This window comes from Numenius arquata, chromosome Z (genome assembly GCF_964106895.1).
Source record: "Numenius arquata chromosome Z, bNumArq3.hap1.1, whole genome shotgun sequence".
Taxonomy (NCBI): domain Eukaryota; kingdom Metazoa; phylum Chordata; class Aves; order Charadriiformes; family Scolopacidae; genus Numenius; species Numenius arquata.
This window is the reverse complement of record NC_133616.1, coordinates 53,828,191-53,854,128: the sequence shown is the minus strand read 5'-3', so window position 1 is coordinate 53,854,128 and position 25,938 is coordinate 53,828,191. Positions and strand designations below refer to the sequence as shown.

Below are 25,938 nucleotides of genomic sequence, written 5' to 3'. Positions count from 1 at the left end.
GGGAAATTGTTGCCACCATGAGAGAGCAGGTGGAAAACAAGCAGTTCTCCAGACTGGCCTGGGTGGCTTGTGCCTCTCTCCAGTTCCCCAAACTGGAGTTCCTTGCTCAGAGTCCTGATTATTCTAGTGGTGCCTCCCCGTGGGATGCCCACTGCTCATGGGCGGCATGGAAGCCGCTGAGACTTCTGTAGATGTTATTTTAGATTTGGGGAGTTGTATTGTTTCCAGGACAACTGGGGAAGAATGAGGAAGGGACTTGTGCGGAATCAGCGTGGAGCTACTGAACACCCTGTCTTGCTAGCTGCCTTTTCCCCTGGAACATGGCTAATGGCCTACTTTTACAGGTACCCGTTTAAGCCAAGCAAGCAATTGAGTTAAAAAATACTAGTGCAAGAAGCAAATGAGGAGCCAGTGTTGTCAGGTGCCGTTGTAGGCTGGTAATAGCAAACAGCTCTCTGTGAAGTGAGCACAAGTTGTGGACACTCAGCACACTCAGAAGGTGAGTGCAGAGCAGAATGTGTTTCTCGGCTGGAAAGCCCATATTTGGGTCTCCATGTTTAACTCTCTTAACCTCTGATGACTGCTAAATAAATGTTCCTGTTCTACACAGTTCCTTCAATTAAGTGGATTTTGCTATATTGTGTAATCTTGCCTCTGTAGCATTAATTGCCTTCTATTCTAAGAGGAATTAAATCCTTCTTGAACCTGTAATGTCATCTTTTTTTTTTTTCTTCTTCTTTCCATATTCTTCCTGTCTCATAGCAATGCTGAGCTGCAGAATATGGTGTTAGACTCCAGTGCTGCCATGGGGAGCAATGAACTTCAGGAGAAAGATGCCACCGGAGCCCTTGGCCATGATCTCAGCAATGGCGGCAGCAGCAATTTGGAAGCAGCCAGGCGCCTGGCTAAGCGCCTCTATCATCTGGACAGATTCAAACGCTCCGATGTGGCAAAGCATTTGGGTAAAAAGTATGTGCCGATATGAGGCCTTTGGCCATGTTGATTTTCTTGCTGGTTCTGGAGGGGTTCACTCTTGAATGATAACCTTTACTTGTTTATCTGTTTGTTTAAAGCAATGAATTCAGCAAGCTTGTGGCTGAAGAATACCTTAAGTTTTTTGACTTCACGGGCATGACGCTGGACTACTCACTCAGGTACATGCCTGTTTGCTGACCTTATGTTCTTGTGTTAGTACTGGTGCTGTTTGCTGTGTTGTCCTGATTGAAGTGGTTGCCCTGTGGGGGCTTAAGAAGGTGAAGAGAGGGATGTGACGCATTTCTGGGATGGAGCTTTTCTCTTCTGTTTGGCTTGGCTTGCTGCCGTACTCCAGAGTCCTGTTGGAGCGGTGGCATTTCCTGGAGAGGGAAGTCTTTGGGAGGACCTGTTTAGAGATGGTCCTTGACTCAGAGGAGATGGAGAAAAATAACCAGTCACTCAGTAAACAGGGAACTTTAGTCTGATAGGTGCTGCTGGGGAATGAAGGTGCTGCTCACAACTGAGCTGGACGGACTTTTTGGCTGATGCCTTGTGGAGCTTGCTCTGCCCAGCTGCAGTGCACAAAGCCAGGGCTGGGGTTTGATGTAGCTCAGCAGCCCCCCTTGCTGCATCTCCCTGAGGCACCCAAAAATGTGCAGAACAGCAAAAGCTTCCATGTGGAAAATGCTGTTGAGAGTTTGGTAGCTGCCAGCGTGGGTATTTGAAAACCCAGCCCTTCAATTTTCCTTACTTTTTTACGCTGCAATTAACCCTCAACAATGTTTGTTTTCGGTATTTTTTTTCTTAGGAGGCAAAACACCAAGTTTGTGTAGTAGTGGCCTGTTAGCGTGGTTGCTGGCATTCTGGTATTTAAAGGAGTTTAAAGTGAGTTTAAATCATCTGGCTGAGGTTACTCAAGTGGATTATTGTTTTTTGCTACTGGTATAAAACCAGGAGGCCCGCAATCACTTGCCAGTCCCCTTGCAAATGCATTTCCCAGGGGTCTGACTCCAGGAGACTGTGGCGGACACCAGGGAAAACCCAGAGTCCTGCCTGCTGAAGGTGGAGGAAAGGAAGCGCACCAGTGGAAGAGTGGACCGCCTGCTCCCGCGGCAGGGTGATCGGAGCCGAGCCGGAGCACCCGCTCAGCACAGGGCGGGAGCAGACAGGGTGGTGGGAGGTCTCCTGCTCCTTCCGGGTTTTAGCAGCCCTGAAGCACGATGCTAAATATACCCATCTTTTAAATTGTGTAATCCAACACCTAATTGCTTTGTGGCACATATTTAAGAGGTCTCTGCTCCCGGTAGATCTCCTGTTAATATTAATAGTCATGACCTCTAAAATATGCCTTGCCTCATGTGGGACTTGGACACCCCGGTGGTTTGCTGGGGTTTCAGAGTAGGTGCAGTGACTGTTGGCTGCAGGCCCTGCATGCACAGCCAAGGCTGGGGACAAAGCATCGTCCCGAGGCATGGGGGAGCCCAGGCAAGCTGCCTCACGCTTGCAGAGAGCGAGAGGTAACCTCCCTGTTGCTGCTGGCTTGCTGACAAGCTGTGGTTTGTCAAGCATTTTGGAGCTCACGGCGGCAGCCCAGACCCTGCTACCCCGCCAGGCTGTGGGAGTCTGTTGTGCAGTGCGTGTCACTGTTGGTGGCAAGTCTGGGACATAGGGAGGATTGTTCCTTCATCGTCCTGCTCTGCTTCCACACCCTGGACCCACATTGCCCATGCATCTCTGGAATGCATCTCTCACATCCTCCACAGGACCGCAGGAGGGGAGGAGGTAGAACCACTGCTTCAGCCCCTCTGAGAGTCCATCCTGGTCCTCCCAGTGGGCAGAAACTCGCCCCAGTAGCCTTTACTGAATGTTGTTTCATCAGTTACCTCTCCAAGCTGGCTTCCAAGGGGGTAAAGGTGCTGAAGAGGTAGAGAGGGTGTAGCTTGGTGTTGCCTGGCATTGCCAGGGGGTGTTGCTGGAAAGAGCCTGGGCTGGAGGAGGAGAAGGAAGAAAGATGGGTAGTTGTCAAAATGTGCCATGGGGGCATGAAGAAGGGAAATGAAACCCTGCAAAGATTCAGTTGTATCTACTTGTGAATAGGGTTATTTGCAATACATTACATGTGAAATTAAGTTATTACCAGGCAGATCACACTCTATATGGGTGTGAGATCGCTGCAAGTACAGCCCGTTTCTGACCTTACATCAAAGAGAAAAAATTTATGTTTATTCGTCCAGGCTAGATAGATGTGAATGTTCCAGCAACATATTCCACGCCTCACAGATCTGGTGTTAGTTTCAGTCTCGTGGGATATTTAGAATTTGTCTATTAGGCACTCATTTTGTATGCCGTCTTTCTTCGGACCCAGAAGATTTGTGCTTTCAGGCTTTTCTTAGAAGCGTCCTGACAAATGAGAGCAGGCTGATACCACTGAGGTCTCATCTGTTGGCTCCAGGGTGTGGGGGTTTTGGGAAGTGCAGTTCTTCTTTGGCTGTGTGGCGAGTTTTTCTAGCATGAAGAGTAGCAGCATGGTTAAAAGGCGGGGTGGTCAATTGTTGGATGAAGAGTCGAAGAACTGCGTGTGTCCCACCCCTTTGCAGAGGCTTGCTGGTTGTGTCTTAATGAGCATTCTGCAGTGTGCACCAGCCCTGTGCCCCAGACTGTCATGAGCAGGAACCCAGGAGGTCTAGGTTGCTCCTCCCGCTGTTGACGCTCAGTGGGAGCTGTTGAGACTCTTCTCTCTTCCCCAGATGTTTTCTGCAGGTCAGGTAGTCACACTGCCTCCTGCAAGGAGACTGGTGTAGTCCTGGCCACTCTGTTAGGTGACTCTCCAGAAGGAGGACCGCACATTTGGTGTGGGTTCTGAGTCTGCAGTGCAGCTGCTTGACTACACCGCCTGGAGTAGCTCCTCTGCTTTGGATGGGAATTCTGATGAGTGTAAAGTTAAAACGTGCAGGGGTGACAGACAATTAGAAAAGGACAGAGAACACCCTGGATATCTGTCATGCATAAGCAACACCTGCTTCAGTTCCTTCCCCAAAGAAAATAAAAACATTAAAAGTAAGAACAGCTCTTTCAAATGGTGTAATTGCTTATTAGTTTGTATATTCCGTGACTGAGACCTGTGGTAATTTAACTCCTGTTTCATTTACTATAAAGTTGAGATTAACTGCACATGGGATAATAATCAGTTTTCCTAGAAAGGCTTCTTGGAACCACATATCTGGTGTGTGCTTATGTACTCCCTGCTCTGAAGTGTATTTTGCTCTGTGCGCTGTGTGAGGCAAAAAAAAAATAATTTATGAGTTTAATTTCACCTTCTTCTGCTCTTCTAACTTTTAGGACTTTCTTTAAAGCCTTTTCACTTATTGGAGAAACTCAGGAACGCGAGAGAGTTTTAATCCACTTCTCCAGCAGATACTACCAGTGCAACCCGAACACCATTTCTTCTCAAGGTAACTTTGTTTCTGATGTGAAGGTCTTTGGTTGTCTCCCTGTTCCTTCATTCTTGCCTTCAATAACATGTGTGGTAGCATATCTGGGAACTGAAGGTGTGTAACTGCCATGTCACATTTTAGAGACTGACTGTGGTGAGCACTGAAACCCTACATGTTCTCCACACGTAATCATGGTAAGGCAGTAAAAAATTTGTATATATCCCCAATCAGGAAAGGTGTTTAGTCCTTCTCGGTGTAGAGCCTCAGTTGTAACATCTCCAAATTTGAATGTCCTCACTTGTAGTTTCTCTTTGGCTTCCAGCGTGTATGGGTACCTGTACTCTAGCTACACACACGTGGATGAGAATAGATCCCATTTCAGGTGTAAAAGAAGCTGTTTGCTTTCCATGCTCCATTCAATGCTTGTCTCTCTGCATGCACTGGCAGCAGGCATGCCAGTTCTTGCCAGTTGTGGGGGTGAATTTTGGGTGCTGTATCCAGACCCTGGCATGGTTTCATCTCGACTAGCTAACATCAGTCGGAGTGCTGCCTCCTTGCCAATGTTTTCAGTCATTTTGGAAATGGATGAGGGAAACAAACAAGCACACGGATCAAACCTCAGAAGGTTGGCATTGGAGAAGGGGACAAACTGTCCACGGGCATAGCTACTGCATTCAGCCAGCCACGCCGGCAGAGGCGTGTGGCCCTGTGATTGCAGCACGGGCTGATCACTCCCTGAGAAAGGGGAGGAGGGCAAGAGAGAAACACAGGCTAAACTGTGCCTTTAGCCTCAAATGTAGGTGAGAAGGAGTTGCTACACACGGAGGTAGTGCCGCACCTCCTTACCCCTTGCTTTGTGACCTGCCGCTGTTGCAGTGAGGTGATGTTTGTCCACTTTGTGCCTGTTCGGCTTTACTGGCTGGCATGCCGGGGAGGGGAATAGGTAGCAGTAAGACAGGCTCTGCTCCCATGCTATTTCTGTCCTCTTCCTAATGCCTTTCTTGTTTCAGGACACCACGGACAGTCAGGTAGAATAGGTGTGTCATGTCCAGGTTGCAGTAATGTCTTGCATGTTGATGTGGTAGCCTTACTCTAGAGTGCAGGAGGGACATTGCCACTTCTGAGCCTGAGTAAGCATTTAGATTAAAGTGATCCGGGCAGACTTTGCCCAGGTTTCTACGTAATTTTGATGCTGTATTTCTACTGTCAGTAACGGAGTACTACACTGCAGAAGTATGGTGGTTGCTCCTTTCAGTGGAAATCCAGGATTACATTTGCCTTTCTCTTTTTCCCCTTTCCCTTTTCCATCCTCTGGATGCATTTGCGGTTTGGAAATGAGAGAATTTCTCTCTAGAGAAATGCATAGACCTGAACTGAAGCACCACAGCCCCAAATTCAAGTGGCTTCAGACTTACTAAGGCTAGTGGTAATAGTTCTTGCATTTCATGCTGTGCTACAGCTTGGGCACATTGCTTGGGTACTGGGGCCTGTACAAATGTCTTAAGAAAACATGGTCCTTACCTTGGGGAACATCTCTTTGTAATGGCTTCATCTTGCACAGATTTAAGCCTGTGATAATCACGTTGAGTGTGAGATATATTTATCCTCATCCCCCACTCCTTTTCATTCACAGCACAGAGGGATTTGTGTGTGGTCATTATCTGGAGTCGGTTACAAAGAATTTTACGTGCATATCCCTGCAGTGTGTGCCTGTCTCATAAATGAGTTTGTGTCTTTAACACCCGTGTGAGAGAAGGGAAGGTGGCACCATGTGTTTACGAACAAGAGAATGGAGAAAATATTTTTCCTAATGTTTGGAAGCTGGATAGAGGCATTTGGATTTTCAGGGGTGATAAATAGCACTATGGGCACTGTCACCTTCATCTGGATTTGTGCACAGCCAATACATTTAGGGTTTTGAAAGGAGTGCCTGGAAAGCGAGGAATATGAAATTGGTGTCCACTGTTGCAAATGACAGTCTACGCTGACTTTCCCAAGCCTGTCACAGTGACTTCAGGGATATAGCTACAGATACAATCTCTCTCTTCTGGCTCATTGTTGCGGATTTTTGCAACAGGACCACCTTAGAAATTGCTGGAGCACACTCTACCCAATCTGGAGCCAACGCAATGTAAATAGCTGACCAAAATACTCAAAACTCGGCCTAATTGAGCCTTGAATGAGGGGCCAGGGGGAAAGGAAAACCAGATAACGTGCTGTATCCATGCTGCACACAAGAATGGGCCTATTTTACTCTTCCCTTCCTGCCCTGAAATAAATGAAGAAGAGGGAGCTGATTCAGGCTGTGGTATTGGTATTACCAAGCAAAGGATGACAGCGTGGTTTCCTGTCTAGTTTGTCTCATCCATGGGTGCTGCAAGATAAGTTTTGACAGTCATTAAAAGATGAAAGAAAGGCTGTTCTGGCTTGGCAGCTGCGGGATGACCTCACTGTTCATTTATTTAATTATGTGTATTTCTTGATAAAACAGATTCTCATTAAGGGAACAGACTCAATTAGGCTATGAGGCTCAGTTTCAGCTGTTCTTGAAGGTCCAGTTGGGGGATTGCATGTGACTCTGGTTATGTCTCTTTCTGCAGATGGAGTTCACTGTCTCACGTGTGCCATGATGCTGCTGAACACAGACCTGCATGGCCACGTGAGTATGCACAGCTTTGTGTAGACTGCTCCTATTGACACTGCGCTTGCAGGGAGTGGTCTTCTGGCAGCAGAGTCCCCTGGCTGGTGGGCTGCACCCTTACAGACAGCAGTGAGAACACTGCACTCCCAGGCTGTTGTCCTGGGCAGGGCTTCCCAGATCAGTCGTGTAAGCCTGGCGTTGTGCCTGGTTTTGCCATAATGTGTGAGGACGCTCCTTGTCCTCAGGCCCCTGTCTTTCTGGTATGCTTCCCATCCTTCCCTGGTTACAGCAGCTGGCCCTGGCCAGGAAGCTGTGGTTGGGATTGGCTTCCCTTTTCTGGTGTGTAAAAACATTTGGGAAGGCAGAAGAAAGGAGGGAGGTGAAGAATTGCTGGAAAGGTCACAAGGGGAAGGTGATGTTTGCAGGCATCCAGTGGCAGAGGGGAGATCTGGTGGAAGTAGAGTTCTGCTCAGCCAGGGTAATGACAAGTGTGCCCAGAGCCAAGAGAGCAGAGGGGGAACACAGGCATCCTGAGTGGGAGCACTGTGTTGCCCCACTGCATGTCTCTCCACTGCTTGCCCAGGGGAAATAGTATTCCAGTTTGAGCCCTCTTAGTCACACTGGTGCAGGGTGCCAGCAGCCCTAGGACATGTATTTCAGCACTCATGGCATAGTACATCTGCTATGTATGGTATTCCCAGACTGATAGGAGACTTCCGCTATCCTGGAGTCAGGATGGAGAGGGAAAAACACAGGGAGCATGGCATGATAGCATGCAGGAGCAGTGGCTTCAGCCAAGTGGCTTTGGGGCTTCTCTCTGGCTGAGACTCTCTGCTGCACAGCTAAGGGCTCTTCCAGGAGGGCCTCAGTTGGGAGCTCTTTTGCAGCAAGGGTGCTGCGTTGGGCAGCAGGAGATGGAAGTGCCTTGGGTCTGTCTCCAAGGGCTGCTTGGCCCCTGTGGGTGCTGCTCTGCGGTGGGTGCAGGTAATGAAGCCAAGGCTTGTGTGTGGTTCCCCAGGGGGTTTGACACCCACCTCCTGTTAATTGAATGCCTTTGTCTGAAAATTGTAGAAACGGGAGGGGGAAGGGAGTTGTGAAGAATTTTTTCTCTGAAGGCTGAGCCTTCCCTGACTGAGGAGCATGTCATTCGCATGGGAGGGTGAGCAAATGTACAGGAACATGCTCCGATGTGCCTTTTAGCATACATAGCTTCTCTTGAGCACACCTGAAACCACCTGCACAGATACCCTGCTCCCCAGAGCAATAGCAGCCTGGGGCACCTGCTCTCCAGCCTGTCTGGCCTTGCAGTCCAGGGAGGGAGACTAAATGGTTGAGCATCATCCTGACAGCATTTCCAAGTTTCCTGTTGCTCCCTGTGATGCTTTAGTGGGCCCTACTGTCTTCATTGGGTGCTTGAGTAAATGATTTGGATCTGACCCATCATTGCTGCTGCTGATTTGCAGCTGAAGCTAGGATGACTCTGGCTGGTGCAGTGTGTGACTTTGGAGGCGTATCCTACTGGCAGCCGTTAGTGTGTTTTTATATGTACGCAGCTGTAATATTTGCCAGACTCCTGCATGTGTCTCCTCTCTCTCCTCCCTCCCCTCCCCGCCCCCCCCCCCCCCCCGCCCCGCTTTCCTGTAATTTTGATCTTCCTCTTATTGCTTTGCATTTTTCCACATAGGTGGTAAGTTGGGCTTTTTTGACTTGGAATGCAGCCCCTTGTAGATATACACTAATTGCCTGTTTCCTAACAAAGATAATGCTCTAACCCATCCTTTGCATGATTCTGCTGGAGCAGGAAGCAAATGAGTCACAGGGCTTGTCTACACTGAGCTGTTTGTTGCTGACATACTGATCATAAGTGCGGACTCTTTTATTTCACAATAAGCTCAACTGCTTGTAGGGCTGTCGTGCAGCTGCTCTGCCTTCATTTCACACTTTCCCTTAACTCTTGTAGACAAACTCTTATCCCTTTACTTATCCCTGCCTTGCCACGTTTCATTATCTTTTTAACTAACGCATTTTTGCTAGTTGTGTCTTGGAGATGTGTGTTCAGTTCTCTGCAGGGAGGTCATCCCCCAGACTGTGGTGGTAGAGACTTTTAAGGTATCTCTAGACTGCCAGACACATCTTCTGGAACATGTTTGGCGCTGTGTGGAGATGTTAGCTTTGGTCCTGGAGCAAAACAGCCATTTGTCTGCAATGCCAGTTATCTCAGTGGGTGAAATGAGCTACACTGCTGTTGGTTTTGGTCAGTGTGGGGAAGCTGCAAACTGCTGCATGGAGGAAACAAACAGAAATAGGCTGAAGTCTGTCTCAGGGAGGAAAGAAAACATTTGCAAGTCTAGAAGAACAGCTCTAGCCTTTACCAAAGACTGCAATTATGAGCTGTCTTCTGCAAGCTTAGCAACCAGAGAGACAGGGTTACAGCCAGACTGTGTTGTCGGGAGCCTTCATGATGTGGGAAGCACTGCATCGTGTGCCCCTCCAGAAGTATCTCCTCTCTTGTGGAAGGCAGTGTTCCTGCCTGCCTTCTTTCTGCTTGTCTGTGCTGGCCACAGGCTGCAGGATCTTCCTTTGTGGCTAGATGAGGCTGACAGCCAAGGTTTGCTGTTTTTCCATGTCTCCCTGATCATACTTTATGGAAGGGAAGTAGATGTGCTGTCCAAGCTGTCATGCAACTGTAACATTGAATGGCCTGTATTACTGACTGGTGCCCTTCTTTGGGCTCCACTCCTGTGTTAATTTGGGCTCTTGCTCCTAACCCAAGTCACTGTCTGTCCACAAAGCTCTTCTGCTGTATTTCTGCAGCCAGGGCATACCCTGACCGTAGAGAAGTTGTCTTCACCTCCTTCTCCTGACTGGCAGCAGTGACATCCCCAAAGATACCATGGTCATCACAGGGCCCTGTTTTCCCTCTGACTTTACTATGTCTCACAGCTCATCCCAAGCTACTTCCCTTTCCTCAAATCTCTCTGGGTGCCTTTTACACCACCTCAGTGTTGTCATTGCTGCCTGCTCACAAGCTTCCCACAGCCAAGTGTGGGACTTCTGGCATCTAGGGTACCAAGTACAGACACCTCTGAGGGGTGATGAAGACTGGGATCCAAGACCTGTTTAGGGCAGCCTCAAGCCTCCAAATGGAGCAGTTTGGGTCCTACATGAACATAGCCATTCCTTTCCAGTTGGTGGCTCAGTTGGGCAACTTTCAGTCTGAGAAATAGATGGAAAGAGAGAAAAAAGAGAATCCTATGGAAGTGTGAAGGCAACCTCAGCCTGTGAATCAGAAAAGGTAGAAGCTGCTCCTGGGCATCTTAATGCAACTCAGGGCAGTTGGTGTTGGAAGGGGGCGTTGGAAATTGTAAGAGAAAGGTCTGGAAAGGGCCTCATTTGGCTGCTTCCTTATGTCCCACAGGAGCATCAGGTAGAGCTTTTTCATCAGAGGCTGGTAGAGCCCTGGAAGTATAAGGCACCATGCAGATATTAGAGCGCTTCATCGTCACTCTCTTCAGTACCCTCCACTGTTCAGCTCTTTTTCTTTTTTGATGGGTATGTGGTGCTTGGGATCCAAATGGACCTACCCTTTCCTAACTATATTCACACCAGAATGCTTGTCTCTGAGTAAGCTTGGGAATGCCTTCTTAGTGCTGCCTGCCTTGGGCTTAAATGAGAGCAGGGAAATGCAATTTATCTGATGTTGCTTGTTTATGTCATTTTGGAAAGCAGCATGTATATGATGCTGTACTTTTCTGCCATCCCTTCCAGAACATTGGGAAAAAGATGACCTGCCAAGAGTTCATTGCTAACCTCCAGGGGATGAATGATGGCAAAGACTTCCCGAAAGGGCTTTTGAAGGTAAGGAATGAACTGCAGAACATAGGTTTTGTTTTTAGTGAGAGATGGTTCAAAACAGAATGCCCTGCTTGCATTTTCTGAATCTAATTGTCAAGCAGGACAAGTGATGGGCATGCTTCTCCTCCCAGAACATATATAATATCTACAGTGTTCATGCTGTTGTTTTCCCTCTTGCCTTCACTTGATTGTGATCGAAACTCTCTGCAGCATGGAGAGGTGAGGCTGAACACTGGTGGGGCTGGCTCCAGAGCCGGGTGTCTTGTAAGCTCATGCAGGCATGCTGTCCCAGAGTGCTGTTTCCTGATTAAAGTGGACAGAAGCAGCCAGTTGATTATGACTATTGAATATGTAAGGACTAATCCCGAGCTCTGCGTATCTGGAAGGCGTATGTGTTTATTCATCAAAGGTGCTTTGGGGTTTTCACATTAGAGCAGGAGATGTAATTTCAGATTAGAATGTGTTGTCTGGCACAGGCTGCTTTTCTTCAGGTTTTGTTCATTAAGTTTGTGCCAGGAGTTAAATCTGAAGAACAAGGAAAGTGGCTAAGCAGGACGAATCTTGTTTCATTGTCAATAATAATGAGAATGTTTCATTTCTCTTCTGCCTGATTGCTGGCATGAAACAGCAGTCTGTTTGAATGAAGAGAGGAGTGCATACACTAGGATTCATAATTTTTTTTTTTTGGTAATGGAAATAAAAATGAGAGGTTGCTGCATCTAAGAGCTGACCGAAAGCCTATTGAAGTAAATCAAAAGAATTGCTGTGTTTTCTGTGGGTTTTATGTCAGGCCCATTGTGAAATGCAGATGTACCTGCATAGTTACAAGTGGCAGATTTTGTTTTCTAGTATTGGTAGTTTCTTCAGTTTCTTCAGCTTCTTCGGAGAGCTTTTTGTTGGGCCCTCCTGCCTAAGTTCTTTCTAAAGAGTTAGGAATATAAACTTAACACTCTTGTTTTCAGATGTAATGTCTTTATTTTTTAAATCTGGCTGCAGAGTATTTATCTGTCAGCAGCAACATTTAATATGTTGGGTTTTTTTCCCAAGGAATCTCATTTATCACTCTGCCATAGAGAGATGTGTTTAGATTAATTTGCAGGCTAATTACAGCCTTTATTGAATAAATAGGTCTCCAGACTGTGTTTAAATAACCTTCTGAGTGTACTGATGAGAGACTTCCACTGGTGCTCACCTGCTGTTTATTTTCCTGCTGACAGAATTACGCAGTTGGGGCTGTATCTTGGTGTTTAGCACTGACCTGCTAATGCTAAGGCTTGCCTGGCTCTTTGCCAGCCCACCCAAAGTGAGGACAGGGGATTGGGATTTTTTGGATGTAGCAGGATGGAGGTAACCTGCTGTTGGTGTCCTGCCTCTTTGAGGCTTTCTGCCCTTTTCTGTGTGCTGCCCTGATGCCTTGGGGACAGAAGTGGCACACCGCCTCAGTTTCTTATCTGGCTTGGCTAAAGATTTGCTGATGATCTGCCCCTTGCTGTTTTAATTTGTCAGTGGAGGGGAGCGGAGTGAGTGGCAGTAACTGCATTTCAGTAGCTACATCACTGTGTCCGCAGCAGCCACCTTGCCACTAGATATGTGATTACAAAGACTTAGCAGAAATTAAATTTGCATTAGTTTCAATAAATTAAATTCTCAGAGCCCTCCTACAGCACAGCGCCAAAGTGCATATGGCTTGCCTGTGCATTAGCAGTGTAGCTAATGATCACTGGAGAGGCTGTGAGCCATCTCCCCGTATCCTTCCCCAGCCGCCTGGGAGAGGAAGGACCATTTCCACAGGGTGGCAGTGTGCCCCTATGGGAGCGAGGTCCTGAGCACCCACTGGTGAACAGTGCAGACTCGGGGGGAAGCTAGGGGCTTTTCTGCCTTGCAGGTCTTTCTGTGTTCCCCTCATGGCTCTGCTGCACCCCTGTGTGAAGCTCTGCAACTCTGCTGAGTCCTGGAGCAAAGCTGACTGGTGCTGGAGGGGAAAGGAGGGGGATTGTTTTCGCAAGTGCTTACATCTTTGCAGGCAGTGTTCACCCAGGGCTTGGGAAGCTCTCTGCAGCACTTAGCCTGGATCCAGTTCACAGAGTCAGGGCTGCAAATACTGCTTGGGCTATCCAGGACTCTCACCAGACAGGCAGAAATCAAACATTACCTTCAGTCAATCCCATTAACCTTATTGCTACTGAACGCAGAGTGTGGCCCGGAGCGTTTGGTTTGTCTGGATAGGAAAATAACCCTTCAAGGGTCAGACATCAACATGTGAGGAGGGACACTTCTGTCTTCTGTGTGATCAGCCTCAGAAAACTTCTGATATGAGAGATCTGATTGCTCCTTTCCACTCCTATGGGGGAGCTTTGTTTTATTAAGTTTTTTCCCAACAATAAGTATGCTTTGGTAAACACCATAAGGCCTTCAGGATGTGATTCTCAGTGTGTCACTGATAGTGCTTTGAGAACAGAGATTTTACTCGGGCTAGAGATAGAAATGAGAAATGCTAGTATGAGCTTGCTTACCTTGTGTCTTTCTGTGTGCTCATTAACACTGAAAAGAGTTTTGCTTTTGTACACCCATCTGCACAAAAACTCATCTCTTTTTCTTCTTCCTCATTCCTTTTGTCAGATCTGAGGTTGCTTTTAAAGTCAGGACCCATAAAGGCAAATATACCAAACTGCGATTAAAAGCATGGTTCTCCCCATGGGATCTGCTCACAGTATTCATTTATTCAGTACTTTGCCAGGTGGGCAGATAGATGTACCTTCCCTTTTATTCTGTGTTAGCTCCGGTTCAACCGTCTGTCACACATCCCATTAATCTGCCACTGGCTACTAGTAAAGACTAGATGTGGAGACAGTAGCCTGATTTCCAGTTCTGTACTGTCAGTGGATGATGACCTGAGAGCAGTGGTTTATACTTACTGCAGGGTTCTTGTATACCTTCAAACTGGGGCAAATTCCTTGTAAATAGGAACCAGCATCCCAAGCTCTGATTCTCTTCTCCGGTGTAAATCAGAACCATCTATCTCTGTGGGTCTGTCTGGTGTAGGAAGTGAGTCAGGTCTGCTAAATCCAAGCGGATTAAAGTTACTGAAAGTGAAACTTCTCAAAGGCAAGAAAACTTTTTGAAACTCCTGTCCTTTGACTGAGTTGTCACGCTCCAAGCACACAATTTTGTATTGTATCAAGCTGTGATCAGGCGAGCTGGTCCTGGATTTCAGCTTTGATCTTATACTTCCCTGTAGTAAAAGTCCCTTTTTCCTGGTGAGCTGAAGCCCTGGAGGGAGTGCTAAATACCAAGAGTTGTGACAGCCCATGTTTTAGTTAGTGCAGCAGTACTCTGCTGTGGATGGGCTCAGTGCTCGCTCCTAAGGCTGTTAGTGAATCACACATTTACCAGCGTTTACAGGGCCTGAGAGAGAGAAAGGCACCCAGCACCGTAGTGCTCATCTCCTCAGAGCGGATGTACCTGACATCCCGGATTAGATGCTGCAGATGCTGCTGCGTATGGTGAGGGAACCTGGAGGAGAAATGCAGCACCACCATGAGTGAGAGAAAGATGAACACGTCAGAAGCAGTTAATACGACTAAGTCCAGTCTGTGGTTGTTAGCCTAAGAGAATCATGACCAGACCGTTGTTCGATTAGTCCTGTAGAAAGGGAGGCCATGGCTAGGGTCTCCCTGCTTGGAAGGGAGACGGCATCAGTCTGCGGCAATGTCAGGAACCTCCTGACTACAGTGTGGGGAGCAGTTCATCTGCAGGCTGGTTCCTTTCTCCTGTGCTCACACCGGCATTAGTCTGGTGCATTGATACCATCCTCACTGATAATACTCTGGGTTTGCATTATTGACTATAGGTTTCTTCAAACCTGGGCTTCATGAGATTGTCTGGAATGAGAAGAGGAGGCGGAGAAGAGGCTTGAAAAGAGCCTAATTTTGGCCATGCACAGTTGCTTCATTTCCTGTAGGCAGCGTGGTCCCCATAAATGAAGTGGCTATTGTGTCTTCCTCTGATCAACTTGTGGCAAGGTGTGTGAGACTCTGCTTGTGCAAGGTGACAGGGACAAGGCCTTTCTTATGCAAGGAAAGAAAACGTCTTCCCTGGCCCACAGAAAGCCTCCAAGGAGTCACCTCTGAGGAAACGGATCCCTGCTTTTGTTAGGCAGCATCATGGGAAGGCTACTCTGTCATTAGGCAGTGTGCTAAGTACCACCTGCCCATATTGTTCTGCATAAGTAAATGCCCTCTGCATCTGCAGTGTCCGAGGTACCTCGTTCACAGAGTCAAGAGCATCACCCGACCTCTGACGTGTGCTGACTCTGTGTTGCCCCGTGACATGAACACTAGGTGTGAGGGTGCTGTACTTGGCTGTGTGTCTCCTGGTAGGAGGTGGTAGCTCTTTGCTGATCCATGATGCTGTCAGGGAGTCCCTCCATCATGCTGAGGAACCTGGGATGCTCCACAGGGACCTGGCTAGAGCCATCCTGGCAGTGGCTGCTGATGAAGATAAGTCAGTCCTACGTAAAAGATCTGCTTTTTCTCAAAGGCTGTTTTTTGCTTAGGCCTTATCTCCTGGAGAAGCACTGTAATGAAGTGACCAAATTAAGTGGGAGTTGCTGGTGCTGAACTCTTCTGAAGAACCAGTCTCCCTTAATTTCCTAAATGATCTGAATTCTTGATCAGGATTGCTGGGATATGCAATTTCCTATAGAAGCTGCAAGGTAGGGTTTATCTCATTTTGCTGTCAGTTCCCTGCACTTTAATTAAGGATATTATTTTTTTTGCCACTGTCTTTCTACCTCCTCTCTTCTTTTTTTTTTTTTTTTTTTTTTTCCCCAGTTTTTTTCCTTTAAAAGCCATGCAAAGTAAACACTCAATTTAAAGAGAATTACTGGCATCTTGCTTCATCCATTCCAATCACTTCAGGTATTTAGCGGAGAGAAGGGAGTGAACATCAGGTGGCTAACCTCCCTCCTCCCCCCCATTTACTCAGAGGAAATCACACTAATCAGACTGCTGTGTACACCCTAATTGCTCTCATCTGCAGTCTCCACACTTCCTCCATTTCATGGCTGAGGCTCTTCGACAAGGAATTCCCACCTTCCTGCTACTGCTGAATGGGGACGGGAGCCTAATGGATCTGGGGAGATGGGAGCATGTGGCGGCGTGACAGAAGGGCCCCCGGAGAACCGCTTTGACTTCTGGAGCACCCTGCGTCTGCGGGCAGAGGGCACCAACTATCTCTGCTCCACTAAAGAAGCCACAGCACTGCTCAGCAGAAACAGAACTTGCCTCCTTGTTTCTCCCCCCAAATGAAGTTTTTCCTGTTAAAAATATTTCTCTTGGGATAATGTTTCTGGGGCAGCCATTTCTTGTCTGTTTGAAATGAAAGATCTGTTACTGAAGGTCCCTTTCAGCTGCTAGGAGACAACAGAGTCTAATCTGGCAGTATAAAAGTCAGGGAACGCAGGATAAAACCATTAATCCTTGTCTTAAACAGTTGTTTGCAAAAGCATACTTTCCTTTCGCTCTCTGAAGAGCCACAGAGCCATAGCGACTGAAGGGAACACCCAGCTTGTCTTTGCTCTCCTCCATCCCCAGCAAGGACCTTCCTGCTGTGATAACCTTTGCTTCCTTTGGCTTGCAATTTTTGGGCTTGTCCTGTCTGAGAGTAATAACCAGTTAAAGCAGGCCTGTGCAGAATTGTGAATAAAATCAGGTTATGATAGCGCGTGCATTGCTTTGGGTCCCATGAGTAACAGAGATTCTGACACCCCCCTGCCTGTTGAAATGCAAATGTATTTTCTTTTTGTGTTCCAGGAACTTTCTTCAATGCATATAAAGAGAAAAAATTCTGAAATCTATGCACTTCTCTCAAGTCAAATAAGCCCAGGTGTTGTGTTGAGGAAAGCAACATAAGATAGTGGCAAAAGCCTAATGCTCTACACCAACTCTCTGTCCCTGAGCAGGGAAATTAGAACATTAGAAAAGGCTTAGAACGTAAAATTTTGTGATGGTGGTGCAGGAATAAGATTTTCTCTGCATGGTCTAGGGGCAGTACTAGGGATTGCTTGTCTTGCTAGGAAGCAGCAATAACAGCATGGGCCTGTGCATATGTGCCTTTCTCTGAATTATTTTTGCTCCTCCAACCTTTCATCTGTTTGCTTTCCGATTGTTAATCAGAAGATCTCACCTTTTGTGTCAGCAAGGACTGAAACCCAAGCAGAGTCAGCTAAGAATTTCCATTACTACTAGCTGCAATTACGTGGCTCAATACCAGGCTCTTAATGAATGTTTAGGGGTTTAATTTTCATCTGTGGAGGCAAGGTCTCCATAGTATCTTGTCCAGGTTGATCAGGTAAGTGAATCATTTGATGTTTAGCTTATCTAGCTTGTCAGATAGCCAAGGCTGTCAGTAGTCCCCTGGTTTAACTGAAATGCTTAGCAGCTCCCGAGGATGAATGTCACCATTCAGAGCTTCCTATTTACTGTACTGTCAGCGTGGAGGATACAGACTGGTAGTCTCCAGGAATGATGCGCTCTGCCACTTTAAAGGAGGAATTTTGGGCTCTTTTCGAGCTGGGAAATCTCTAATACAATGTCACACATACATTTTGGTCCCTATGACATATTACTCCCACCTCCATGTAGGTAGAAAACAAATTCTGAAAAACATTCTTTGATCTTCCACCCACTGATCTGCTTGAAATTTAAGTTCTGTGCTGCAACACGAGGGAAGGAGGAGTAGGAATATAATTTATACCATATTTTTAAAAAAAAAAGAGAGAAGAGGAGAAAACATTGGTTCCACCAGTTTTAGAATTATTGCTGTGTAGATCTTTGGTACTCCTTCCTTCTGTTTGTCACCCCACTTTCCAACTGACACTGCACTATTCTCTTTTGGACTGAGTTACACTGTTTTCTTTCAAGCAAGAGTGCTTGGTTGCTCCTTAAATTTTGATGATTTTTTTTTTTCCTCCTTTCCTATGATGTTACGTGGAACATGTAGTTTCCTTCTGGGGTCATACTTCATTGGGTGATGAAGTATTTGTAAGTTCCTGGTACAAACATGGGGAAAATGCAAGCCAGCTATTTTCTGCCCTGCTGACAGATGGTTTCTGTTGAGAGTCATGACAGTTAGGAAGGATTTCTCCTGCTTTTGGGACAAGATAGCTGGCCGTTGCTTCATAGGTACATGCATTTGTGGAGGAAAGGGATGTCAAAGCTTATGCCTGTTTTCCCCTGTGGAGCTGCTGCTTCCATGGTGCAACGCTTCCAAGTGCAGGTGACACCCACATGAAACCTGTGTGGTTCCCAGTGTGGCATGGATTCCCTTTTTTCCTTCACCCTTTTCCTTCTTGTTGTTATTGTGTTTGCTGTCTGAAATCAGAAAGAAGCATAGTTGTTTTTCTCTTTTTATGCACATCTTTGGCGGAGTGCTGGGTGGCGTGGGGTTTATTTCAGTGATGTTGACTCTATGGAGGAACAGAGGCAGGGGTTGTTTGCAGCTGATCTGAGAGAGTTGGTGGGCTTTGCACCAATGCTTGGTTCGCCTCCCTGTGGGTTTCTGTCACAGCCATGCCAAATTTTAGGGTTTTGGTGCTTTTATGGATTTGCTCAAGGTACTGCGGTTTTCTGTAGCTACATTTGGCAGCTTTAGCTTAAGGAACCTGGTGGTCTGTGTTAGTTGGTGCTTACTATGTGGCTCACAGTTTCTCTCAGACCTGTTGGAAGTAGATGGTAGTTCCTAAAAGAAGCAATGCAAGAGGAGAAACTTTTTTCCCTGGAGACTATGGTGCTTTGCCAGGAAACACAACAGCTAGTCTGTGACACAGAGCTGTTTTCAGATATACTGCAAGGAAAATGAAGATGGGTGATGCCATCTCTTCACTTGCAATGCTAATCAGGATAAAGGGGGCATGGTTTCTTTGCATCCCTGTTATTATCAAAGAGGTGGTCTCCCACCATTCTCAGCAGGACACTTATCTTAGGAGTGGTTTCTTTTAGCTCAAGATGCAGCATGGATCCCAGAGAGGTACAGTGATACCAGGATTGATTTGGTCTTCCACCGGCCAATATGGTTTTCTCTCTCTGCTTGCTTTTAGGGGCTTGCTGATATAAAAAGTCAGTCACTTGTGTTGGTGACCACAAGCCAGCTGGTTTTGGATGTGCTTTTAGCCTGTTAAAGTAAAACATACAGACTTCAGTTGCCCTCATGGGGACATAGGAGCAAAGCTTGTGTTTTTCTGGTGCTATGAGTTGATGTGCTTTGCTTCATGGTTGAGGTGGTCTAAAAGCACATGCTTATGCAGCTACAATAGCCTAGTTGACATGGGATAGCTTTCTAGACTGTAGTAATTTGACCGCTTTCCATTGTAAGGATTACTTTCCGTATTGTAAGAGAAATCAGTCATCCCCAGGGATTCCTTCAGAGCCTATAGCACAGGTATAGGTACTAGAATATAAACCATAAGAAAACGAAGGATTCTTTCTCAAAGACATAACAAATGGGTTTTTTTCTGGTAAATTCAGATTGGGATAAAACCCAGAATTTCTGCAAATGTCTGGTAATAATGTACAGTGGTTGGTTGAAAATAGGAGTATTTCATAGGGAAAGCTAGGTGGATACTTTTGGAATTTTCTGTCAATATCCTTCATTCTCCCACCATACCTGCTGTTACCCTGTTAGGGTTTCTGTTGACCTTGTTGCTTGTGCATGTAGAAACGAAGTGGCTGCTCTAGTGTTTCTGCCGTTTACAGGGATGGCAGTTGGAGACATTTAGATTTAATCTTGATTGTCAACTCCCCATGGGCAGCAGACCTCTGAAATCATTATCTTAATATCACAGGAATGTCAGTTCAATAATGTTACTGTTGGTCATCTGTTCAACTGTAGTTCTGTATGTATGAGTAGCTTATCCAGCAGAATTAACTTCCCCCTCCTTGTCCATTTTGGGGAGAAGAACAAACAAGGATGAAGGAAGAAAGAAAGCAGTCTTATGAAAGATTTAATGTTGTTTATTTAACAAACAGTATTTAATAGCAGCATTAAATAGTGCTGCTTTTCTGTGCTACACAAATAGCAAACTGGCTCTTGAGAGCGTATTTCAGGTAATTGATGTGTGTGTGTTTATGTATTTTGTTAGCTTTTGTTGTTGTTATTTTTGTCACTGGGATCAGGCTTAAATGATGCTAATGGATTCTTGCGGCTTTGTGTGAGGACATTGGAGTTCTTCAGACACAATAACGTGGTCCTTGGGTTTGGTCCCTAAAAGCCAGTATTGATTTCACTTTGAACTCCATAGCTTTTCTTCTTGTGTTGTTGATTTTCTTCTTGTGTTGAATGATGTTAGGGGGACCAAACAAGGAGTGAGTACATTTGACCTCCCAGGGAAACTTGACAGGGCGGAGGAAGAGATGGGAGGACCTTATTGCGCTGTAAGTTGAAAAGATTGCCTGTTTCCTCTATGGGTGATGTAATCTGCCATGGTGCCTGTGACAGGTGAAAAGCTTTTGGGTTGCTTTAAAAGGATGACATGGAAGGAAGAACAGAGGCTCTGGTTTTTCCCACCTGCAACTGTTTTGGTCCAAAGTTTCAAATTCTGCTGCTGGTTTATGGTTTGCTCCTTAGAGGTGCTGGTAGGGAAGGTCTGTAAATAGGAACCACCATTCTTTCGGCCAGCCCAGTGGTGTCACTGGCTCTTCAGACTAAAGACTGACTGAATATCTGCTTTCTGCCCCTTTCCCACCACCTTTTTGCTGGTCTCTGATCAAGGGGAAGATCATGGCTTCTTGACGCACCTGGAGGGTCCCCTGAGTGTGGATGGTTTTGTTTTTTCTGGTATTGCACAGCCGTATCAGCCTCTCTTTAAAAAAAAATCCTTTCTATCCCTCTACTTAGGTTAACAATCCACTTGTCCCTAAGAAATCTCTGTTGCTCAGTTACAGACAGAAATCAATCCTGTGTACATGGTAATTTCTAAAATGGTGGGACTTCTCTAATGTTGAAGAGTGGTGTTTCCCCTGAAGAAGCCAGTCACTGTGTACACAGGGCTACTGGCTCAGTCAGGAGTACAAGATTGTATTAGCATTTGCAGATGAAAATCAGGGGCACTGGTGAAATCTGAGCTACATCCCTTAGCTGAAGACATTTAAGGCTTTAAAAACATGATCTCAGGAGGCTCTCTCTTTTGGAGAGTGTGAGCTGGGAGAGAATTGTTTTCCATACTCCATTGGAGAACAAAAAAAAAAAAAAAAATGAACAAGATGCAACCTGTCATTCTTGGTGTTTTGCCGTACTGCTTGGTTACAGCTGAACCAGACCTGTTCCCTCATGAATTGAGGTTCCTGTCCTGCCTGAGGATCTGCTAACCTCAGCTCAGAGGATGCTCAGTGGAGAGCTGCTGCACTTAGACAGCAGCAATGGTGCTGTGCTGTGGGCAACAGAAGAGAAATGTTGCTGTGATTCAGTCTATCTTGTATTTAATAATGAAATTGCTTTGCGTAATTCACATTGGCCTAGGTCTGCGTGTGATATTTAGGGAATATAATTATTTTTGATGTGTTGAGGGTGCTTGGGGAGGTGGCCTTATAAATCTGAGAGCAAGAATAATCTGCTAGGCAGGGGGCTGGTAGGATAGGGAGTGATTTGTGGCCATTTACGTAGCACCTGTCGGGACCTGCTGCTTAGCTCATCTGGAGCTGTTTGATTGCAGTGAAAATTTCCTCTAAGAAGAGATTTTCTTTGAAAAGCTTTTCCACTAGCAGTGGATAATTTCAGACAGGTTAAGTAGCATAAAACCTTTTCTGGGAAGTGGCACAAGTAACTTAGAGCATGCAATTGCTTGTTGCCGGAGAAAAAGGGTCCTCTGTTCCTTCAGGCACCCCCTAGCAATGACAGGTTTGTGTAAAAAGGTTGGAGCACGCCTGGGATTTGATCTTAATATGTGAGGTTGGGGTGAGGTTGCTAGACCCAACTGTTGTGGAAATGAGAATGCATTTTGCTTTTTTGCCAAGTGGGAAGAAACCTGTACCTCAAGTAGGACAGAGGCAGGGTCTGTGGAGAATCAGAAGTTGGTCACCCCAGGAACACTTCGTGTTGATACTTAGGTCCCTTTTTGCCTGTTCCACTGACTGTGTCCTTCAGCGTCGTCCACACCAATAGCAATCTGTGGGTAGGATTTGCATCTGTAGCATCCGTGGTGGTAACAAGCAAAGGGTGACTGCTGACCAAAGGCCTGCTGCGTACTGGGGAGGCAGCAATGTCTGTTACAAGAAAAAATGCACCTAGAATGATAATGTGGGTGTCCAGCCATTTGCCCACTAAGGATGTAAATCCCTGCTTGCAAGAGGCTGAGAAGGTGTAACCAGGGGAAAAGCCCACTCAACTCATCTGCTTCTTATCTGCTCCTGGGTGCTGTCATGCATGTGATGTAGGGTGGGCAAGCTCTCACTCTGCCTTAACGTAGCTCAGCTGACACGAATGGGCATGAATAGCTGCGGGGTTGGAGCCCCTTCACCCAGCCTTTGGCCAGCTGTGTTTCAGCGTGGGACGTTCATGTCGGTGTGCTAGGGCAGCAACCCTTCGTCCCTAGCCACACATGCAGACTTGCAGCTCCCTGTGCATCGTGGTGGGAGTGGGATGAGAGGCTCTGGTGTCCTTCCAGACCGTGACCCCACTGCTGCTGGCCTTGCCCTGCCTGGTGGGCTGGTGGCACGGGGCAAGTTGCCAGACCCAGTGTTAGCCCGTGGTGAGGTCCCTGTGCCGCAGAGTCTTTCAGCTCCTCATGCTCCTTCTGCACAAGCTGTTTGACCCTTCTGAGTTCAGGATGATGTCCCCTTTGTCCACTTCTACCATGGTGCTTGCTTGAGCTGCTCCACCTGCCCCGGCATGTGCCGGCAGCTGCCACGACCCCGTGCCGAGCGGAGCAGAGATCTCTCTCTCTCATCGGAGCAGGTTGCCATGGCAATGCACAGTCTGCTGCGCTCTGGGTCTCCAGGAGCCAGAAATGATGGTGCTTTTGCAACACTGAGGTAAACATCTCTTTTCCCTTATATAGCACATCCACCCCTGGTAAGAGGGCTGGCTGCCGATGGCACAGGCCTCCCCTCACCCCCTGCGTGGGGGGGGAGCAGCTCCAGGCGCTGGGAACACGCCTGACCTGCAGAGCTGGGCTCCTGTAGGTTGGAGCAGTGCCTCTGGCGTGCGTGGGCCATGGCAGCGGCCCTCCCATCGCTGGGTGGTGTGGGTTTCCCACTGGTGAGGAACAGGGTACTGCTCGGGAGCAGCATCGCTTGTGGGGTCAGCCGCTGGAGCATGGGGTTTGCTCGTGGAGGGGTACCGGCTACAGCTCTCCTAGATGCCCAGGGGGAAGATGGGTCCCCAGCTGCTTGCTCACAGCTCTGCCACTGGTTTGCACTGCCCACCTTGGGAAAGTCATCTCGTTTGTGCTAAGCATCTCTTAAAGTGTGGAAGTGGTCTTGCTCTCCCTTGCCTGCTGGAAAGGCACCCCAAGGACTCTGGCTAATGAGTGCAAATGCTTAGAGTTGTGAAAATTTGCTGGGGGATTTCTCTGGGGCTTGCTGGAACATCGTTATGGTGCTGTGGGCTTTCACTTGTTTCTCCAGTGCTTTGGGAATCCATCAGTATTTCTCACATCCAGAAGCCTGTAACTGGCAGGTGATTGAAGACTTTTTACAGTGTCCTTTGTTATTGCAGGCAGTAATGAGCATGGCAGGCTGTTGCAGGCAGGGAAGTGTGGCCGTGTGAACTGAAAACGAATCTCTTGCTTGATCTGCTGGCATTTGTTCCAGCATCTTTCTCTCCACCTCTCTCCCTCTCGCTGTTGGTGTGTGTGTGAAGGGGGGAGTCAATGCTGGAGAGGGGAGTGGAGCAGGGGAGGAGTTTCTATCAGCTTCTTCTTTTCCTTTTTTTTTTTTCCTTCCCTTTTTTTTTTTTTCCCCCCTGTCCAGTGACGTGAGCAATGCCTGGAACAATCAGGCTGGCTCCAAACAGTGTGCCTGAAGATGCTGGAGAAAACAGCCTAGTGCGCTTTAAGCAAACACTGATTGCTTGAGCCTGGGCTCTCCAGACGTAACCTTTTCCAGTTCCTCTGCAGGGGATTGGGAAGTGCCATTAGCTTTCTTCTCCTCCATCCCATACACTCACTTTTGGAAATGATCGGAGTTAACAGTGTTCAGAGCACCAGCAAAGTCCGGGTGAGAGCCACAGGTTCGGTGAAATACTCCCGAGAAGAATCTCTCTGGCGACAGTCCCATCGGTCAAAATCTATGAAAATCTCCAACTCCTCTGAGTTTTCTACTAAAGAAAGCAAGGTAAATAGCTAAATATTCATAGTGTTTCTCTTTGTTATGAGTGGAGGTGGTGGTCTTGAAAAGGTTACGCTCTGCAAGAATTAAAGGCTCTGGATGATCTGCAGTGATCACAGAACTGCTGTCAGGTCAGAAAAAAGAATCTGTAGGCTTGAGGAGAGACTTGAAGGTGAAATAGGTCTGGTGTGTGATAGCAATCAGGTCTTAGAGGAATGCCCTATCACCAACTGAGCTTGGTGCAATAGTAAACAGTGAAAACTTGCTCTGCTCTCAGGAAAGGTGCCAGAGTTGGCAAGAGATGTCCTTGCGATTATGTGTTTAATGGGAATGGTTTTGCGTAGAAAAATAGTTTTTGCTCCTTCTCTACAGCTTTGTGGGTTAGTAGGTGTGGGTGGTAGGTAAAACTATCATCTCACTTGCATGCATGATTAAATATTGCCATCAAGTATTTATTAGTAAGGCATCACTGGTGCGTTTATAGGAATACATTAGTGTGTTGTAGTGGTCGGTAGCACAGGCTATGCCCAGCTGCTACAGTGGCTGTGCTGCATCTCCTTGCTCAGCCCAGCCTGGTTGTTCGGTTCCTAGGCAAACAACCCCCACTCCATGCAGTATTGCTTCTTTCCTCATTCCTTCCTTCTGCTCAATAACTGAGAGGCACCTGGGAACCCCCGGCAAGAGCCTTAATAGCCATCTTCCTCCCAAAGGTGCCCTGTGTTTCTAAAGGTTGGGTGAACTTTATTTAGTGACCGAATGTACCTTTAATTGATTCTGTCTCGGGATTCGAGGATATAACCATTTGCAAAGGTGTGTTGAATGAGGCTGAAATATTGCAGAGCATCAGCCAAAAGGTGTTTAACCATGTCTCGTGTCCGTGTGCATGAAAACAAGCAGGTACATGCATGGATCTTTCTTTATTGTCCCCTAAATCTCATATCTGTCCTGAGAGAAACCTCCTCTGCTATGGTGAAAAGATCCCGATACTGCACAGTAGTTCCTAGCAGATCACTCTCTGCTGACTTACAGGTTGTATGGTATTTCAGAGCCTCAGCTGCAGGGTTTTAATCACAGAGTAATGCAAATGGAAATAGATATTTTGTTCAGTTCAGTTTCAGGAATCTCTGTTTTGAGGGCCTTATTGACCATAATTGAGAAATAGTGTACTGCTAAGGTTGTGGCAGAGAAATAGCATGGCCATCATTCTCAAGCTGTTGCTGATGCAGTATCTGCTACTCCAGCAAATGCCAAAGTAAAGGCTGCATCTTGCAGGTGCTCTGAGACCCTGCTCTTGTGATCACTTGCATCCTCTGCATGGGAATAATCACGGTATTCAGTGGGAGAATTTATGTATGAAAAGTCTCAGCACATGGTGGAAACGTGTCTTTTGACACTGGGTGAATCACTTAATCTCTGTACCCTCTCCCAGGCTTTGTGTCCATTGTATATGCATGGTGTAATGTCCTCAGGGCAAGGACTTTCTCCCAGGGAGGTGTCTGACACAGTTAGTTAGCTACTGCAGTAATCGACACTCTGTATTCATCCCTCCGTGGGATTCACATTTCTACCTTCTGAGTGCTGTAGGTTGTTGTGCGAGAGACACCCACTTCTCCTGCCTAGCCCAGTAAGTTGGGAAGCATACTGCAGCTTTGTTTTTGTTAGTAGTGCTATTTCCATGTTTCATACAAAGGTATTTGTGTCTGTGGAGCAT

At 46.9% G+C, this 25,938-nt stretch overlaps 1 protein-coding gene across 1 annotated transcript in view; it reads left to right on the top strand.

The window, feature by feature from the left end:
- PSD3 (pleckstrin and Sec7 domain containing 3) overlaps window positions 1-25,938 on the top strand; it is an 83,512-nt gene that overhangs the window by 19,180 nt on the left and 38,394 nt on the right. The window contains exons 4-8 of the mRNA XM_074166401.1: window positions 763-969; window positions 1,074-1,154; window positions 4,315-4,427; window positions 7,010-7,068; window positions 10,819-10,908. Coding sequence (XP_074022502.1) covers window positions 763-969; window positions 1,074-1,154; window positions 4,315-4,427; window positions 7,010-7,068; window positions 10,819-10,908 — 550 coding nt within the window. The remainder of the gene's footprint in view (window positions 1-762; window positions 970-1,073; window positions 1,155-4,314; window positions 4,428-7,009; window positions 7,069-10,818; window positions 10,909-25,938) is intronic.